The sequence below is a fragment of the Strix aluco genome, chromosome 8 (genome assembly GCF_031877795.1).
Source record: "Strix aluco isolate bStrAlu1 chromosome 8, bStrAlu1.hap1, whole genome shotgun sequence".
NCBI classification, from domain to species: Eukaryota; Metazoa; Chordata; class Aves; order Strigiformes; family Strigidae; genus Strix; species Strix aluco.
Window position 1 is genome coordinate 31,089,704 of NC_133938.1, and position 20,099 is coordinate 31,109,802.

The window sequence follows — 20,099 nt, forward strand, 5'->3', positions numbered from 1 at the left end:
AGTTTCTTTCTCCATCTGTAGCACAGGGACGGTATGATACTGGTATGATACCAGTAAGGCACTCTGAGACCGACTGGTGAACCCCATGGTAAGAGCAGACATAATAACTGCTCGCTGGTATTAAGAATTGGGCAGCGAGGCATCGGCACACTCTTGATGAACAGCTTGCCCTGAAATCTTATAACCATCTAGTTACTTAATTTGACAGCTCTCATTCGTCCAAATGCAACTGGAAGAACAGCAGCACAAGGAATAGGATTTAAGCAAGATGTTGTTTAGTAAGTATTTATTAGATACCATAGCAGCAAGCATGATATGTCTCTGTCTAATGGCTAGCAGATATTCTCAGATAACCAAATGGCTAATACATTTATCCTGAAATAGTTTCCTTATTCCAACACCTCACAAATTAAATGCAAAGCTGTGTGCAGTAACCTTATGTGTAGACATTACATGAAGTATTTTGACTCCCCAAATAAGTAATAATACACAGATGTCTCTGACAAGATGTAACCCAAGATTTAACACAAAGCCCAGGGCATATTTCACATTAGCTCTAAGTTAGTGTGTACGTGCCACACCGGTTCTGCTCTTTATCATCTTACATGCACAGCTTCAACCCCTTTTTGAAAAACATTCTTTCTAGAAACAGGGAGCGACAGCACCACATCTCCCCTCCCTCTGTCCACTCCTCAAACACACTTCAGGACTTACAAGCTTCATACAAAGGTCTTCATGCACAAGCTTGCTTCCACCAGACAGTCACAAAACTGTCCTACAGCTTTGGTGGTGTACAGTACTTCAGGCAAGAAGCACGAGGAACAGAGTTTTGCTTCTAGTAAATTAAAACTAAGCAAGTATATGGAGAACACTATTCTCATTTTCTATCCAGCACTATTCTAGTGAGTGTCAAAGAGGTTCAGTACAAAAGAATGCCAAATGTGCTGTTGAATATGGTCTCTCCAAGTGATTACACCCAATACATCTCAGGACATGCTACATGATGGCTATGAAGTATCTCAGGGTATAGACTCCTCACAAATATGCAAAGGCTGGATCCTTTCTAGAAGGTCCAAGATGATTCTTGAGTCATGCAGTTGCTATCCAGTCTTTAAGAAATTGATTCTGCAATGGAAAGTGGGGCTGTTGAGAGCTCCCTTGTGCTGTCAAGCAAAGGCTTCTGGGTCAAAACAAGATTAGAAATGGTGTTTGTATGTGATACCTTTTCAATTATTATTTAATCTTACCTGAGAAGTCCCTATGGCTCTCAACTGTGCTGCTTGTGGGCCTGTTCGGTAATCCAGATTACTGAAATAGTCAACATCACAAAGCAAGCTTCTGGAGGAGGGTTATTTTAAACATACTTTTCAACATAGATCTCAAGTATTTTTATTATCAGAAGTGTTTTTTCATTAACATACATTTTGATGGATTACATCAAGGAAACTAAGAGATTAGCAGAAACATTTTCATTATTACAGCCATCATCATATTGGATGAAATTAAGAAAATGCAACTATAAAGCTTTCAATATATAAACCAGTTATTGTTAGAAGTTACATACCTTGCCAAAAGTTCACTCCTCATCAGCATGCTGTAGGTTTACTCTTTCCTCTGAAGCCTCTGACACAGGTATCAGAGACAGGGTATTAGAACAAAAGCAGCACTGGTGTAGCATTACAGATTTCATACTGATGGGGAACTGATTACTGAGGTGAGAGCGACTTGGGTTTAGTAACTGCCTATACACAATATTCTGGACATGTAGTGCAAGTCAAAAGTTCGTAAAATGCTTGCGAATACCAAATATCCCCAAATCAAGAAATGTAATAAGATCACACTTATCCCATTTAGACTGTCTTGTTTTGACTAAATCGTAGGTACATGTTTATACTCATTAAATAGCATACTGCTGTTTCAGCATTGGGAACTCAGAATTTGCATCTGCTTTTCCCAGTTGTATCATGTAACGCTACCGAGCTATTCACAGCACCATAAACTTTTCCCTAAGCCACTGCTTTGGGATTGTTCCTGTATGAGGCAATGGCTCTCCCTCCTCATGCTGGCTCACTGTATTTCCATACACCTTCACCTACAGAATGAACTCATTTCTATATTCCAGACAGTCATTCTGAAACATTAAAGAAATTGCAGAGTCAGGTAGTGACCAACACAAGCCACAGTTTACCCTTGGCTGTAACGTGCATCTTCAACAAGCAATGAATTATTTAAATGTTTATCTATATTATTTGACCTTAAAACGGTTCAGTTCCTTATCCCTTTTCCATAATGAAACATTTTCCTACCTGAAAAGATAATGAAAGATATATTAGCACTTTGCTGTTGGCTGTATTCTCACACAAGGTCTCTCTTTAGCTTAAAAAATGGCTTGGACTCATTTTGTGTTTTGCTACACAAAACCTCCTCGCTTTTTAATCTGAAAAAAAAAAGTTTTCATTTCTCCCTTTGCAGATCTTCTTTGAGCAGGCCCTTTTGAACGTTTCAGAATAAGAACTGCAACATCTTATACAGTGGAACTTTTCATTAGGTCCCTGATATGCTCTATCATGTTACACACATTATATACAAACCTCTTCTTTTAAACAGCAAGATAAAGACATTTAGTAAAGGGTAGTTTTGCACGGCAGCAACTGCCTCTTGTTGAACCAGTTCAGGGAGAGAGAAAGTTTTACTTTGCATCTGCATTTTGTCCTTAAGTACCAAACTGAACTAAAAATGGGGAACTGAGAGGCAAATACCAGCACAAAGATGATTATTAGCTATGTAAGGATGTATGTTTCAGTAATAATGCTCAGTTTAAGTGAAACTAATAAAAATATTACTTACAAGTTAGAATCATGGATTCAGTCTTCTGCATTCAATTTATTTCCTGTTATAAAAAACATATCTCCCCAGTTTAATCAAGGCATACAGTTCATGCCAAAACGATACCATCCGCTTACATTTTTGTTACCCAACATTCTCACTCATAAAAACTAAGCTTAGTGCAAAAAAGGGAAAAGATCATCTCCTCTTTTCAGCTTGCTTATTTCATGCATCTGTGGTTGGTTTCTCTGTTTCTCCCACAGAAGCGAAGCCCCCTCTCCCCCCACTGTGGTTCCTTCACATGCAAAAAGAAAAAAAACCAACCAAAGATGAAGTGACAAAACCAAGGCAATAGTTTGTACTTCTTACAATTTCAAAAGGAACATTCAGTTGATGGACTCACTAGCATCTGCACCTGTGACAGACAGCTGGAAGTATACCCACAATGAAAATCATTCCACTGGGAAGGAAGAGATCAGATGCCTTTCCCCCACCCATCTTCTCACTCTGTGGATTGCGGGCCCTCTCCTGTAAGCAGCAGTCCAAGAGACAAGAACATAAGGAAAGAGGCCAAAGGAATCCTTGACATGTTCCTTGATTTGAAAAAATAAAAAATAATAAAAAAAAAATGCTTCAAAGAACTCTCACTCCAGCTGCTTCTAACAGGCGCTGCAGGAAGATGCCACAGCCCTTAAGTATTTAAAGGCAAGAAAGTATATGAAAGACAGAAGTCACAGGTAAACGATGGCACTAGAAGAGAGCGCCAGCATTGTTGTAGATGGAGATGAATTTGAAACAGGGGAGAAAAAGGCTTTTCCAAGAAGGGGCATCTGAACCAAGAATCACTTTACTCTGTCTGTGCACCCCAACTTGCAGTCTCAGGCTCCTGCCTGAGAGCATGAAGTCAGCATTCAAGTTAATAAAGCAGCTCATCAGAAAATCTGTTTGCCAGAAACTGATGAGTAACAAAAAGAGCTTGGAAAAGGAACAAAAAAAGGAAAATAGAAATCACCACCCAATTAATTCTGTATTTCTTTTTATACTACTGAGCACAAAGCATTTCCTTAAACTCAGTAATCCGGAAAAAGGGTGTTACAAAAATCTACTTTATTCATTCTCTTTGTAAATATATTTGAAATGATCTGTTCCATTAAGGAGGAAAAAAAAAAAAAAAAAAGAAGTAGCCCAAGGCTCAATCTGACAAGCATTTCCCAACCTGACCCCACAGCATTTCTCACTGAGGGCTGAAGGATCCTGTTCAGCAAGGTGTAACAGAATTAAAACGGCACAGAAAGTAGAGAAGCAACACCAAACAAAAAGCTAATGCAGCACAAGGCTTTGCATGCTATTCACTCGTTCTTCATTTTTAGCTTACCTTCCATGTAGTTGCTCCTTAAGAACCAATCTGCCTGATGACTGCTTTCAGTGAGTTTAAATTTATCACATCCGTAAGTATAGAGACAACAGAAAAAAATCTGATAAACTACCATGGAGGGAAAACCCACGTAACTTAACAGAGCTATCTCTGAAACCAAACATAAATCTCTTCAACAAACTGCATCTTCCTGCTAGTTTTTGGATTTCTTCTGTACCAACAGATAACCGTATATTTACATGCTACATTTCAGAGGTTCATAGAAAAAAGCTACTAAAATTCCAGCTGATCTCAGCATCATTCTGAAAGACAGTCAAATTCCATGTTGCAAAACCTGGTTGCAGTATCAATGCAATTTTTTAATGAGAAATTAAAACTTCAGACACAGGCCATCTTTTAAATCATTTATTTCAGTAGGAAAGATTTTTGAAACCTGTACTTAAATTCATTTAAACTAGCTTATGCAAACACACAATTTTCACACGCACACAGAGAATGAAGTATTAAAAAAGTTGAAGAAAAAGGCTAGAGGACAGCCAAACTGCACATCACTCAGTGAGATCATAGTGCAATCCCTCCATCCCTATAATGCCTCACACCAGCAGGGAATATTAAAAATGGTTTGTGTTTACTGCATGACAACCTTGATCCCCCTTCCAGTGATGGTTGGTCCTTACAGGATTATTATAAAACATATATATGATTTCCTGGTGCTTTTCACACTTCAGTACAGTAGTATTTGAATGGATATGCTCCTGTATACAAGGAGCTAGAAGCGCCTGTAAACAAGGCACCCTAGAACCCTTTATTTCAACATTTAATCGATTTATACTGCTTTTCAGTTGCATCTGTGAGCAGCTTTGGAATGGTAAGAAATACCTTCAGGAAACACATGTGAAGGCCAGAACCTACCCAAATAAAGAGAAATCAAACACACAAAGGAAACGGAATATTTAAGATGCTTTTTGTCATTCAACAGCAAGATCAGGCTAACAGCCGTAACCATGCCATGATCTGCAGGAACTTGTATTTCATTACATTTCATACACCTTTTTTCTTATCAATGTAACTTCAAGAAAACTTGTCAGCTGTGTTCTGCAACAGGCACGGCTAAGTAATTTGTCTTTTCTCCTTTGACCTAACTCTACTATTGTCTTTGAAGATTCTTAGAAAGCATAAGATCATTTTCAAATTATCCTTCCCTTTCCAACATCTGAAGTTATAAACACCATAGTAAAACTGCTATGTTTTTATAAGGATGTGTTCCAGGAAAACAAATATTTAATTGCTTAAGAACAACACATTCTTTCTTTCATTTCTCCTTCCAAAGCTTATAAAGTCTTGCTACTAAAACAATCTCTAGCAGTTGTTTCAGTGAAGGACAGTACTATCTACATAGTGTTGGCACTAGAAATACAATATACAAAACAGAGTTTATGGGATATTAAGAGTGAGTAAGATTTATCCAAGCCTTCTCTTTCCCCAAATAATGTTTTCCTGTAGCATTTATTTTACATTAGCAAGAAGCTTGTACGAAATAAATCTTCTCGTAAGAATGCTCTTCAATGATTAAATCAAAATGGGAGAAAGAAAAGCAAGCTCCTTTCTAATAATGTGGCCTCTTAAGTTCATGCGGTCTAGACCATGACTTGGACTACCCTTTACAATTTTTCCCCTCTACTAAATCTATTAGAGGCACATCAAAATAAAACTAGATTAGTTTTGAAGAAGTCTCCGCTACTTCTGATAAAAGCTGAACAAGCCCAAGCTACCAAATACCTCTGCATTTTTCCTAAAAAAAGGCTATTCAAATGCAGAAAAAAAATACTAAAGCAACTCAAGCCACAACTATTTAACACTGACCAAAACAACTAACTTCTGCAGAAATGCAACGACTGTAAGGAATGTCACCCCTCGGTACATCAAGGACACAGTATGCAAGTCTGCCATTGTGGTACTCTCAGCACTGAAATAAAGGAATTGGTCTTCAAGTTAATTATAAGGCACTGACAAAAAGTCCTCCTTAAATCCAAGCACTCACCCTCCTCTTGATGCATTACAAATGAGAATGATGGTTTTAAAAAAAGGGTAACCCCTACAAACAAATTCAACATCCACTCGTACGTTAAAAGAATCATACAGATTCTTGACAACTTTCCCAAGCCAAATCACCTTATGCACACCCCATGTTTAAAGAAAAATTTAAGAAAAAGGGCAATACTTAAATAATAACAGAACCTGTAAAACTTGTCCTTGTAGGGAGAATAAGCAATTAACTGATGTGATTTAATACCAGCCTTGGTGTTTTGATGCTTGTAACAGGCAACATAGTACAGCTGGTCATGGAAAAGATTTGAACTACTAATGCTGGTGAGTTAGAATACCAAAAAAAAGGACAAAGAATGAAGAAAAGCGCTGCTGACAGAGCCAGAAGAAACAACATCCCCTGATTTATCTTGATTTGGACAAGATTTGCTACAGTTAACGAAAACCACAAGATCAATTTGCCTTTTATCAAAAGGGACCTCACCTTCTCGAGAGCCTTAGCATCACAAAAAACTGCAATTACTTCTGCCAGAAGGGAAAACATTTCCTTCTAACATTTGTTATGTCCGATACCAATAGAGGAGGGCTACTGTTGAAAATGTATAAATGCAAATAAAGGGGGCTGATGTGGCAAGAAAAATTAGATTAGATGAATGTACTTCTAGTGAGGAAAAGATAACTAAAAATCCTGCTGTGGTTTTTTATGCTTTCTTTTACTCCCAGTATGTTTTCAAATATGCGTACTTTTATAAACACTTTTCTTGGTGAAAGTTCAAGTGCTCTGCAGTTGCATTTTGAGGAGAAAAGTTAATCAGCTCATTCCCCAAAAGAGACACCAATTCCTCAAGCAGGAGGCTAAAACATCTGCTTAACTAGGGGCTGCTTAACACGCTAGCTGCAGAGTGGACAAATAAGGTCTGCCCTTAGAGTAGTTTCCTTTCCAGATCTTTAAGTAGGATACGATTTTCACACTAATTTAAAAGGGCTAACAGTAACAGAATTTTAAAGCTGGGTGCTAAAGCTCATTCATTACTTATGAGCATCCATTTAGTATTTGTAGTTTTAATGCCTGTAACCTGCACCTAAATACTTAATGAATCATAATGGCCCGAGTAATATTTCTCTGGCATGAAATGTCTGCAAAATGAAATATGTGTCTGGAATGAACTATGTTTACTCAAATTATCAGAATATTTCAAATATAAATCTCCTTATTTGCTTTCTGAGAACACTGGAATAGAAGTCAGGCTTGAAAAACCTAGCCAAAAGCAGCACAGATTAAGTTAGAGAGATAGAAGTTAGCAGTAAGTATAAAACCACCAGTGCAATGTTACGTATTTTCAATGCACTGTACCAATTGCATGAACCAGACATTCCTTGTTGTTCAACCTTTCCCAAAACTTGTTAGTTCAGCTAACAAAAGTGGTTAGCAGTCAGCAGGTGATTTACATGTGAAGTCTTGCTATGAAGATCTACTCTGAATACTTTTTGCTCATATGCCTCCAAAACAGGGAACTGTAAGGGGCATCTTTAATTTCAAAATCAAACCCTTAAGAAATAAAGTGACAAATATTAGCTGAAGTATTTCAGCAGTTATTAACAAGATAAAGAATTAGAACAATACATTAAAAATAAAAACCAAAGAGAAACTGCAAACTACCTGAAGTAGTCTGGATGACAGTCTTACCTGAATACCACCAGCTCGTTGCTGTCCTTGTTTTCTCAGCACTGGTTTAAATTATTTAATTTTTTAAACCTCTTTTTTTAAAAAGAGCATTACTATGTTCTTTACAGTGTATTTGACTTGTCTGAGTTTTTCCAGAGCTTAACTGAGGCAGCTTTCCCTCAAGGAACAAAACCACCACCTCATTCTGAGCACCATTTATCTCAAAATATGCAACATTTCAGTATTCCTGTGTTGCCCTGTAGGACTACGTGGCTAAATAGGAGATAAACAATAGGAAAGTACTGAACTACTCACTGTAACAAGTGCCAATAATGTTTTTCATGTTGTCATTAATTACTCCTGTTATTCTGGCTACACATTTTAAGAAACTCCTCCCACAATATTCAATCTCTCCCACGAAAAACAGCATATCTGAGAGTAGAAAAACAAGGAAGAGTAGGAGGCCTAAGAACAATAGAAGTTGGTAACAGCAACAATTCACTAAATGATGATTTGTGAACGTTTTTCCCCACCAACTTCCTACCATAAAAACCTAACTCAAAACATCTGGAAAAAAAAAAAAAAGACACTTTCTGACCTGGCTCTGTCTTTAGCAAAGCTGTGTGATGTCAGGCTGTGGCTCCCAGTTGCATGTTTCCTTTCACTAACGGAAGAACAGATACAGTTATGCTGCAATGAACGTATAATAGCTTATTTAAAAATTCAAAACCCACAGGCTATTATCCACAATGCTTAAAAAAGTACACACGTTGTTAAAAAACACTTAGTTGAGAAGAAACACACATTAAGTATTTTTTAAAATAAAAACATAAACAGAACTAAAGTTGTGCAAAGTCTACTACGGTAACACTGCTGACTATGAAGATGTTGTCTTTACTACACACCCAACATGGGTAAACTTGGGAGATGTGTGAATTGCAGAGGGATTCAGCACAAGCAACCCCTTACCAAAATACATGACTTCAGGATCAGAACAGACTATTCATTCCCCATCAAAACAACAAAAAGATTGTGAAGGGACACAAATTCCCGTGGTACTTGTGGAATTCTGACAGAAGCAGACTTCTACTGTTTTCTTTCTACCAAGAGCCAATTCACAAGAACAATTCTTGGAAACATAAGGCAGCCTATTACCCTTCACTCTATATCACCAGGTGGTTGGGGTTTTTGTGTTTTGCTTTGGATTTTTCCTGTGAGATTGGATTATCCTTCTTTTTCGCCCCCCAGAAATCAGAAATTAATCATTTCTGTTAAGACATTAATTTCACTCTGGAAAAAAAACCAAAAAGTGAATTTATAGGCTTCTACTCAGATGCAATAAACAAACCGTACATTTTCAAAATAATAACTACTAGTAGAAACCTTTATTAGATAGTCAGAGAACTCTGCCACAGACTGGTAGGTAGCTTGTTTCTTTTTAAAAAGGAGTATTCACGGTGGAATCTGCAAGCGTATTTACGGACACTAAACCACAATGTCAATGGAACAGTTAACTACTTTTTCACAGACTTCAAAGTTCTGATATCGGAGTCATATTTTGGACAATGTTTCCTTGCTTTACAACGATCATATTTTTGAAGATGAAAGAAAGACTAATCATCCAGGGAACTATATCTAGGTGACGTCAAGGAAACCCAAATAAAGCAAGAATCAAAGTCTTACGCATAAAACACACATATAAAGCATGGCTCCCTTTTTACAACCATAATGTTTTTCTCTGTGTATAATTTCAGTGACCAAGAATTATTCCTGTCAAGGATGGAATTTTGATTGTCCCACACCTTTACTCTCCTTAGGTTATCCTACCTTCTGATAAATTAATTACTTGCCTGAAGATCAAAAGAGCTTCTGTATGTAAGGTCTGCTTTAGGCCATGTTATCAATACCACACCATGTCAACTATTTTGACCAAGACAGATACTAAAATCAATTATTGCCAAATGAGAACATGAAAGCTTGAAATTGTGCCTCTATCTTTTTAAAACGTAGATCTTAAGTGATATTATGAAACACCATACACTAACAGTGGTCCCTAATTAATAATTAACAGATATCCAGAGAAGTAAAATGTCTCAATGAGCTATACCCAGGTGGTGGGGTTTTTTTTTTGTCATTCAGCCTTTGTATGTAGGAGAGTGACAGGTGTAGAAACAAACGGGAAGAAAACACTCAGTTCTGACCCAACAGTGCTTTCAGCTTTGTCTTTTCCACACACACACACTGACCACCCAAAACACGTGAACTACCTTTTTAACCAGGAATTAGGTAACAACGTACCAAAAAAATTTTTGGTGTGTAAGTGCTCAGCCTTTGTGCCACTCGTAGGGAATATGGCTCCCATACAGTACTAAGGTTTGCAAGCTTACTGCTATTTTAAACTTGCAGTTGTTACATTGCTTATACTTGTAGGTCTGAGAGAAATAACATTGCTCCAGGTTAAGCGTGCCTGGGACAAGCTCCCATCGAGAACTCCTGGTATAGTCTAAACAACATCTCTAGAACATGTAGTACCTCTTTTTTCCCAGTTTATACATCGCTTTTGATACAACGCTTACTTGTTTTCTTAAGAATGCCTAAAAAGGTGAGTTATTTTCAAAATTAGTATAAAGTTAAAAGAAACTCAAACTAGCTACAATCTATTAACTCAAGCACAGCACCGCCAGAATTTTCACACACACTATTTGGTGTTTCATGTTGTTTTTCCTTTCACTCTTTAAGGCAGTGGTTTCCACAGGTCAGTTCAGAGAATATAACGAAGCATGGTCCATGGCAATTCATGTTGCAACTCCATTTTTAATTTGGGGGACTGTACTCCCCAAGCATTAGTGGTTTTGTTCAGGGCTCCAGAGTTCAGAGATCAAGTTGACAGGCTCTGTTCTGGCACAGAATACAGCTGGCACATTTTTCATCAGGACCTCTTTCTCAATTATGAGATGGTTCAAACTGTTCTTTTTTTGTTTTGAATTAGCCTATTATTCAAAGGTCATCAAGTTGGCAGGAACCTGAAAACAAAAACATAAGTGATAGCAGGTTTTACTTTGGGTAGTAGCTACTTACATTCCACCCTTTTACAGACTATCCACCTGTTTAAATGCACATCATTAGTGCTGGTTCTGTCTCAAAAAAAGGAGGAGGAGGAATGCAACTATCATTCAGCAGTACAACTATACTTAGAGCTGTAGAAAACCCAGGTATAACCAAAATATTGAACTGCTGCATGGTTTATAGTTTTATTATATGTCCGTAGATCTTAAAAATTTTGATGACATTTAAGACTTAAGTTGTCAGCAAAACAACCTTAACATGATAAATGTCAGCACCAAACTACACAAGCAGAACTTTCTCACTTGAGTCCCAGCTAGAGAATTCTTGGCACACAGGTCAGTGATTGATGTAGGCCCTCTAGTATTTTTAAGACTAATTAAAAAAAACAAGGCATAAACACTTGCCTGGGCTTTTCCCATAGGACACCTGAATGCCTGCTGCAGACATCAGTCCCTTTCGTGAACATTAAAAGCTAGTTTGCATAACATTAGTTTATATCCCCATTTTCTCCCCATCAGGAATTTGTGTGACATCAACATTTCCTGTTTACTCAGATTATTAAAGAGCCATCACATTCCTGATGACTGTCAAAAAATACCCAGTCTGGTCAGATTTGAAGCAAGCATTTCTTGTTTTGCATTTACCATTTACCTGTAGAAGCAAGAATGATGATCTGGGCTAAAGTTCCACCATTAAAATGAAAAATAATATTTATTAAAATAGTTCTCAATATTATTCAACTGGGTAGGGGTCTATACTCTATCGAAAGCACTTTTAAACATCCAATCTTTCTTAACTGGTCATACTGTTAACAAGAAAACAAGATCTTCCATTCTAAACAGTACCATAAGGCATCTCTCCAGGGAAAGCACTGCTCAGGAGTCAAATCACGATCAAGAGAAAAAATTTACAGGCTCTTTAATTTTTTTACTCGTTTGGTAAACCAACCTTCGTAACCTAATGTTTGTGTGAAACACTGCTTCTTCTATGGGAACAACTATGCTGCAAGAACCCATATAGCACAACTACACATGCCAGAAAACAGAAAATACGCAACAAATTATGGTAGCAGGGGTTTGGGCCTTTTAGTGGTAGGTTTTGTTCGTTAATCCTCCCCTCCTTTTTTTTCCCTTTAAAATCTCCTATACTTATCTTCACTTTGCTGTCATATTTTCCACAGGAGGCCCCGCCAAGATCCTTACGCCTGCTGCTTTTGCACAAGTTAGGAGCCGAATGCTTTAAACAAGTTTGCATTAAATAGTATTGTTAAGCCTTATTGAATAAAAGCTGTCCTTGGAGGGCAGTTTTCAGGCTTGCCTGGAAGTCACCACTTTTCTTGCAAACTCTTTGCCACTATTTGCTACTATTCTCACATTCTTCAGCCAGGAACACAATTTCCTCTCTGCACTGTCTCAAAAACTTCCACGGGAGCTTCTGCAACCCTCCTTACTCCTTAGATTTCTCTCAGAAGCAGAACTGAACAAGAAAGCACAAAAGGATCTGGAAAGGTCCTTTTGTTTCCCCTTAAAATACTTTTGCTCTGGGAACTCCATAAACAAATGTGCAAAGGAAAAGGGAGATTTCAGGAAGACAAAGTGGTAACTTAAAAAGGATTTTGCTGATGAAAAACATCAGTAAGAATTTATATGGGAACTGAACTTAATAGAAGTTGGAGTGGTCTTTTTTGATTAATGGAAAACTCTACCTTTGCTTTCAAAGTCTGCCAAAGGCACCCAGGGCTAAGCTATTTTTTTAATACACTTTAATGCATTTTTAATACAAGCAACAGAAAACATGCATGCCCAAGACGTGACAAAATGGCACTATGGAAGAGTTATCTGGAACTGATATTTAATGTTACAGTTTTCAGCTTTCTATATAACTGTAAAATAACCTTTTTAAAATTGGCAATGACAAAAATACTGCCACTCGGACAGATCTTTTAGAGCATTCCTTCAATTTCCCCGATTCCTTTAACTTAGCCCCAAGATAGCCCTAAATCTTTCCTCATTACCACAGAAGCTCTGAGGACTTGTTTGCAAAAGGACAAACAGGAAAGCTAAGGCAAATCAATTAGCATGTGAAATCGATGTCCAGGCAGCTCAGAGTACATGTTTTTCATACAAAGCGATCAGCTGCAGCTCGTCATCTTGAAGACCTGTCATTTCTGAGCTCTTAACAGCTCATAGTCCTTTTCAATGTCTTGCTCTCACCTGTTGTCTGTTGCTTTGGCAGGCAGCACTCAGGTGTTTAAACCACAGCATGGCATTCATTCTGTTTCCAGCTTGAAATTTATATGAATTTCCTAAGAGAGAAAGGTAGAGAAAAAACTGATAAACACAAAACATACTATATACTTGAATCCTACCCATATTCAAATAATTCTAAATTAAAACAAAATGAGAAGATTTAATAGCAGAAGGTTCATGTAACTTCACACTTTGTCTGGCACAGGTGCAACTTAATTATTTGACCTAGTGTGAGAGAAGTTTCAGCTTTCCTGTCTTTCCTTCCAGCATTCTAGATTTCAACTAACACCAGCATCAACTAGGAAAGAACAAAAATTTTCTTGGAACCATACGACAAATATGTTTAAGTTCATTTCCATTATTGCAATTTGATTATAATATCACTTAATATTTTTTTAATGAAGTGCAAGATAGCACTGAAATGCACTCTAGAAAGCTAAATTTGAAAATATTTGAAAATTGTTCCTAAACATATTGATACATTTCAGACTAGTATTTTCAGTGTCTGGTTGTTATACAGTGCTTGCCTGGGTTCAGAAAGGCCAAGTATTACAAAAACATTTCAGGTTGCTGTTGCTGAGTTTAAGTTGACAAGCATTCATAATTTACACCACATATCAGCGGTGCTAGAATAAATGCTCAGGTACTAAGAATTGAAGTAGACAAAGTAATAAATGATGCTAAGCTGCATCATCAGAACTTCTAATGATGCTCTTTCTGCATAGTTTGAACTGCTGTGGAAAAGTAACAATTTCTTCACAAGTTTAAACCAAAACCAGGGCACTATGCTGGTGTAAGGGAAATCAAGGCTTCTCTGCAAAACAGTCAAGATGCCTTAGGTTTTTTTTCCCCTGGTAATAGCGCTACATTTGAACAGATGGTTTGGGTTTTGTTTTTCATTTGTAGAGGGGACTGGTCCAGCACCTAGTATTAGCTGAATATTGAATTTTTTTTATTGTTACTTACATTTTCACATATGTGAAAAATGCCTCTGAGTGGTCTAAACATAGTTTAAAAGAATGCAGACAAATACTTCCAATAAAAATCACAACTGGAGTTGTTAAGAGTTTGGAGAGTGCTTAGAACTTAATGAAGACTCTAAGGATTCTCCATGGACAACTGTTCCCATAGCATTCTAAAGGCAAATATGACATGTTGGAGAGCAGCCGAATAAGTAAAAGGTAACATCCTTCCAGTTTCATCGAGTTGCTTATGAATACCTCAGCAAAGCAAATATTTATTCTGGGAATTGCTGCACTCTTGGTGCTAGCATTGCTCACCCTTCTCAGAATCAGTCAATAAGAAGAGATCTGGATGCTCAGGGTCATCTGCCATCATCACCATCCAGCCCACCACTGACACGTTCTTACTCGGCGTGGATTTGAACTGAAAATACAAGCAGAGATGTAAACTAAAGTACAACAAGAAGCTTCAGCCACACTGACTGCACTGCACAGACCAAGTATTCAAAAGGGCAGTTGTTCTCAGTGACACTGTTAAAGACACAGAACAACTTCAAAGGAAGCATAACACTCCATAAAATTAAGAAAGTTTATGAACTTTATATGGAATTAGTAACAACAGAACTTGCCACAATGAATGATACTCAAAACAAATTAAAAGGAATATCAATCTCCGAAAATGTGTCCAACAGACATCTAGAACTGCACAGTATGAATACAATAGCATTCCTCACCATATGTATGAATACATACAGTTCATACATACTGCACATATGTATGAATACTATAGTTCAAAAAAGTGCATTGAAGAACGCAAAGCTCACCTCTCCACTGTTAACAAACAGAAGAATTAAACTTGTCTGTGCCATAATTATTTGAAGCTAACATGCATTAATTATTATAATAGTCTGTAATTACACATAACAAGTCCTGTGGACAAGATAACACAACTGTGTAATTAAATATTATGACCTGATGAATGAAATGGAACCAGCGAGGGCATAGATTCAATAAACGTGCTCATCTACCAACAAGAAGTTTAAAACAATGGGGGTTTCCTATTCAAGGTGTTACACAGACATATAACTTAAGACTCTTCTAAGCACAATACCTGTCTCTGTTACATTAGCCCCTCTTGACAGCTCCTTGGTCCCACTCTCCTTTTCATTGACCTGGTCAGTATTATTTTCTGCTTCTCAGGCTTCTCCTCTCAGTACCAGGCTACACGCCCATTAAATCCAACTCATTTTCAACTCATTTCACATAGACCCTCACAAGTCACCTCTCCTTACTTGCTCAGGCAGTCCCATTCACTCCCCAATACCTAATTCATTCAGTTTCTCTCAAGTCTTTTGCTGCCAGATCTCCTCTTCCCACATTCATAGGTCAAACAGACTTTTTCATCAATCCTAGCACTCTCACCCTCTGCCCAGAAGGTCCAACTCTACTGTATGCTGGTCTTTATCAGGTATGTTTTTCTCCTGTCTTGTGAAATCCCTATTCTAACCTCTTTATTAGCACAGTAATTTTGACCTCTCTTTAATTACATTATTAGAAACGATAAAGCTAAAACTATCTCAGAGATGTTTTAAGTCATTAAAATGAGTTTATAGTTCTAGAATACTTTTAATCTTCATACTAATTCCACATGGAAGATTTACAACATTAAGCATCAAGCGTCTTTTGTTTCATCTTAGAAATACTGCTTTACCATTACAAATCTAGAACTCTGGTTCAGCAAAAGGGAACATTACTGCTAATAAGTTTGAGGGTATCACAAGCAAAGTAAGAGTTTATGAGAATATTCTCTATATAGGAACATAATTAATTTATAAATAAAATTCCATTTCAAGTCTAAAGCCAGTGATTCTATTATAGAATTATATTATAGATTAACTGCAGACCTTGAATGTCGAGTTAAGTTTATCTGTCTGGGACTTGTGCAACAGCTATGTTTTAAACTGAGGTTTAAATTACATTAGAACTTTAAGTGAACAAATGTTAGACCACTATTTGAAACAAAAATATTTTAACCGAGTTCAAAATAATTCCAAGTCCAGTCTCTCTGTATCTTATAAACTTTTGAATGCATCATCTGTGTACTGGCCTCTAAGTTGCTATAGTTACACTTGCAGGAACCATTCTATCACAAGTTCCTACCAGTCATGTTCAGCTGACATTTATGTAACGTCAGTGGAAATATAAAAGCTTGGAAAATTTGAAGGGATGCTTGTACAGATAGCTTAAGCGTAAAAGTGATGATGACTGTTCTTATGTAAGACCCGTCTGCCAAACTTCAAGATGGATGCCCTTTTTTTGATATTACTATGGATAAAACCATGGGAAAAGACCATTCCTCATAAAACCTGTAGAAATGCATACACTAAAGTTAAGTAACAATACTGCCTTTGGGTAGGGGGACAGATTTGGTAACACCTCATAAGAAGACAAAGTAAATGATAAAGCTCTATTAGATAACATTTCATTACAGTGAGGGCCAGACAACGTAACTTCTTTCCAAATAGAAACTAAAATTTCTTCGAAGATTCCAGTCAGTAATGAAAAACATTAAGGAATTTTATCTGAAATAAGGAATAAGGACAGGGAAAGGAAATAAAATAAGGACATAGCTCCTTAGGAAGTATATATTCAGGACTTGCTAAGACCCACTGAAGACATCGCCTCAAAAAATAAGATGACAAAACTTACACTTAAAGGGACCTGAGAAATGCAAATTTCCAAGTAGCCCTACAAAGCATTAATGGGACATTTTCAGAGGTGAAAATTTGAGTCACAAAGCAGTTTTTAATAGGTTACAGATTGACAATGCACCTCTTGAACTGCACTCATTTCTAGAGTTTCATGAAAATAGCACAACTGTACTTTCCTTAGTTATATTTCATAACAGTAGGTATACAATATGTGAAATTACCATGCAATCAAAACTGCTAGAGCTTGCTTGTTTTTTCATTTTACTCAAAACAAGTAGTTAATCACAGCACTTCTCTGAAAAGTAAAAAGCTCCACACAAGGGAAGTGTTTCCTGCCAGCATCAATCCGTCATCACTTAAAACACATGTCAGTTTTCCATCCCTGTGCACGGCTGGATTTGTATTCCACGTTTACATAGTCCCCCAGGGCAGTTCATTCTCCACTGATGCACAGAGCCTTGCTAATAGCAAGTCTGCTTTGTTAACATGAAGGGAATGAAAGCGTCATTGTAATTTAATGTTCCTGGTTCCTCTTTGCTTTTTTTTATACAGGCCACTGGAATGACACTTATTATACACATTGAGAACTACACAGCTCTGGTGCTAGGCTTCACGTAACTAAATTTTTTGGTGGTTGTTGTTCTGAGCTCAAAGGCATTTATACATAAATCTTTGAATCAAAAACTCTGAATTAATCTGTGAACAGGCTTTTCACTCCAACCTTTTGGCACCTACAAATCTCCTCCTCCTCATCTCCTGTTGAGATTTTAGTTTTCTAATACTTAAATCATTTTCTCAGTGACTGAACATACTTCCTAGAATGACAGCGTTCTTTATCAGGGTATTTCAGTGAAAGTGTCTGCGCAACAACTACCAAGTTTTCTAGAATGCCAATAAATGGGTCTAATTCTGAATATAACGTGCAATGGAAGGCTTGGAATGAACAAGGGTTCATGCTTGAGCATGAAGTCTCAAAAAGTCTCTGCTGCTTTTCCAAGTACCTACAAACACAGAAAAATCTCTCATGCATGCTATGATGTCCCCAAAATTGGCAAGATTCTTCCAGCCCAATCACTATAAACAGTTTTTTTATAGGTATATTCACATTTTTCAGGGTGAACGCTTTAAGATGAATTTTAAGTTGGCAATTTTTATTATTATGCTTTTCTAAAGGTGCACAAGTGCTAGTTTTATCACAGAAGCTTGTTTGTGGGTACCATTTCAGCATAGGAGATAAAACCTTAAGCATTCTACACACATTCCTCTCAGATTCTCCTGTACCACATCTCTGAGCTCTGAAGGTCACATGCTCACTACAATTTTCCATTACTGTAGTAATAACTGAAACTATTGATCACTATTTCAAATATAAAGCTCATTATATTTAGTAGTCTTTCTTAGTAGATGCAGCACAAGAAAGTCTGTCACGTCCAGGTATCTACAGCATCCTCTTCCTTTGGACTAGATTCACATCTATGATACACACTATACTGGATACCCTCCTTTGACCACAGTCATGAGAAGAAAAGCGAGCTTGCCAGTGACTAAAAGGGAGGAGATATCTTGCCCTTTTTGTTGGATTAGACTGGGATTTTTGTGAGGTAATTTTCCGAAGAGGTTGGCTATTATAAGCCTGGAAGCGCTCTGAGTGTCGGCGCATTCCAAGTCCTCAGTCTCAGCTGCCTGAAGCAAGAGCAGCAGCAGAACGGTCAAAAGCATGCCTGTAATCAAGACACAGTTACCATGAGAGCTCTAGCCAGGAAACTTTATATAGCAGACTTTTTTTGTTGCCAGCGTGACTTTCCATGTCACAGAGGCCTTGAGAAAGGAAGCTGAAAAGACAGATGTTTGCATGGCTCCAGAAGATGCTTGGAATATTTTACCTAGGTAAATCTCAAATGTATCAATCTTTGAAAAAGAAACCTGTCTCAAAAGGAGACAGCATCATTCTTTTTATCCATTTAATCTGGACAGCAACAAACCAAACCTAGATCTAGCCTCAAATCTCTTCATTTTGCAGAATGGACCTCTTTGGAATATCACTGGACAGTGTTTGTACCGTGAACGTATACTCGTGCGCTAGCTATCTACAGATGGCCAACCGTCTACAGTTTACTCTCTTAACTTTCTTTCTGAAAATGCAACCAACTGGGAATTGAAGCATGACACTTGACAAGCCATCTTCACAGACTCCAGAACAAAAGCTGAGGCTTTATATGAAAACCCTGTAGGGAAACGGATGGAAACCTAAGCCATCAATAGCTAGGCTAAAAGTACAACACAGGTAGACTAGCTGAACAAAGTTACTGACCACCTATTACCAGGCTGTGTAACAAACTGGAGTCTCTCCCCCCTATTACCCCAACCTATGTCTCCCGCAGCAGTTACCAGGTTATTTTCCACCTTAATTTCAGCATAAAGAGTATACTCTGCATTACAATAACCTCCGTAGCAGAAGTATGTGTGCATTCACTGGGAGCTATTTGTTTAAATAAAAGACAATCCAAACTGTAGCTAACAGGGATTATATTATTTTAGCCATAACCGCACCTGGGAAACCACATCAGAGACCTGAGCTTCATAACATGCTTTGCATTCACAAACAGAACAAAATATGTTCGCTGCCCTAAAAAGCTAAAAGCAAGGCATCAGCTGTGTACAGACAAACCCAAGGTTGCACTGGATAGTTCGGTCCAATTTCATAGAGCCAACTGATAAAAAAAATAAATCTGCTCTAGCAGTCATTGCCTTTTACTACCACCCCTCCATCTCCCTCTCCTGGGAACTGTGTTGTGCAAACTCCACGCAGTATTTGCAAGCCATAATGCTGGCAGGCTTCTGATGGGTAATCCTGCCAGCATTATGAACCTGAATGTCTCCTAGTCTCTATCTGCAAACTTTTTTTACTGGCCTCTTGGCACATCCGTGGACAAATAAACACAAGAACATAAGGATGAGAGACAGATTTCTTAGGCACTAGTCTCTGTTCACTACTAGTTTAGTTGTTGTAGGTATCACAACACATCAGTGACTTGGAATATTAAAAATCAATTCAATAGGTTCAGAAAATAATTGTTGAAAGAGCATTCTTAATGGATATGACTGCATTTTAAGACAAAAAGTAAAGCCTTTTGCAGTAACAGAGACTCGAGAGGACCAGATACCAGACTTGAATGTTTACATTTGTTACCTTTTTAC

General features: G+C 37.5%; 1 protein-coding gene across 12 annotated transcripts in view; it reads right to left on the minus strand.

Moving 5' to 3' along the window:
- Window positions 1-4,592: 4,592 nt before the first annotated feature.
- Window positions 4,593-20,099, minus strand: part of RALGPS2 (Ral GEF with PH domain and SH3 binding motif 2) — a 131,524-nt gene continuing 116,017 nt past the window's right edge. For all 12 annotated transcript variants that reach the window (XM_074832990.1, XM_074832985.1, XM_074832996.1 and 9 more), the window contains 3 exons: window positions 14,509-14,614; window positions 13,193-13,284; window positions 4,593-10,936 (listed from right to left, as the gene is read on the minus strand). In XM_074832990.1, coding sequence (XP_074689091.1) covers window positions 10,907-10,936; window positions 13,193-13,284; window positions 14,509-14,614 — 228 coding nt within the window. In that variant the 3' untranslated portion in view covers window positions 4,593-10,906. The remainder of the gene's footprint in view (window positions 10,937-13,192; window positions 13,285-14,508; window positions 14,615-20,099) is intronic.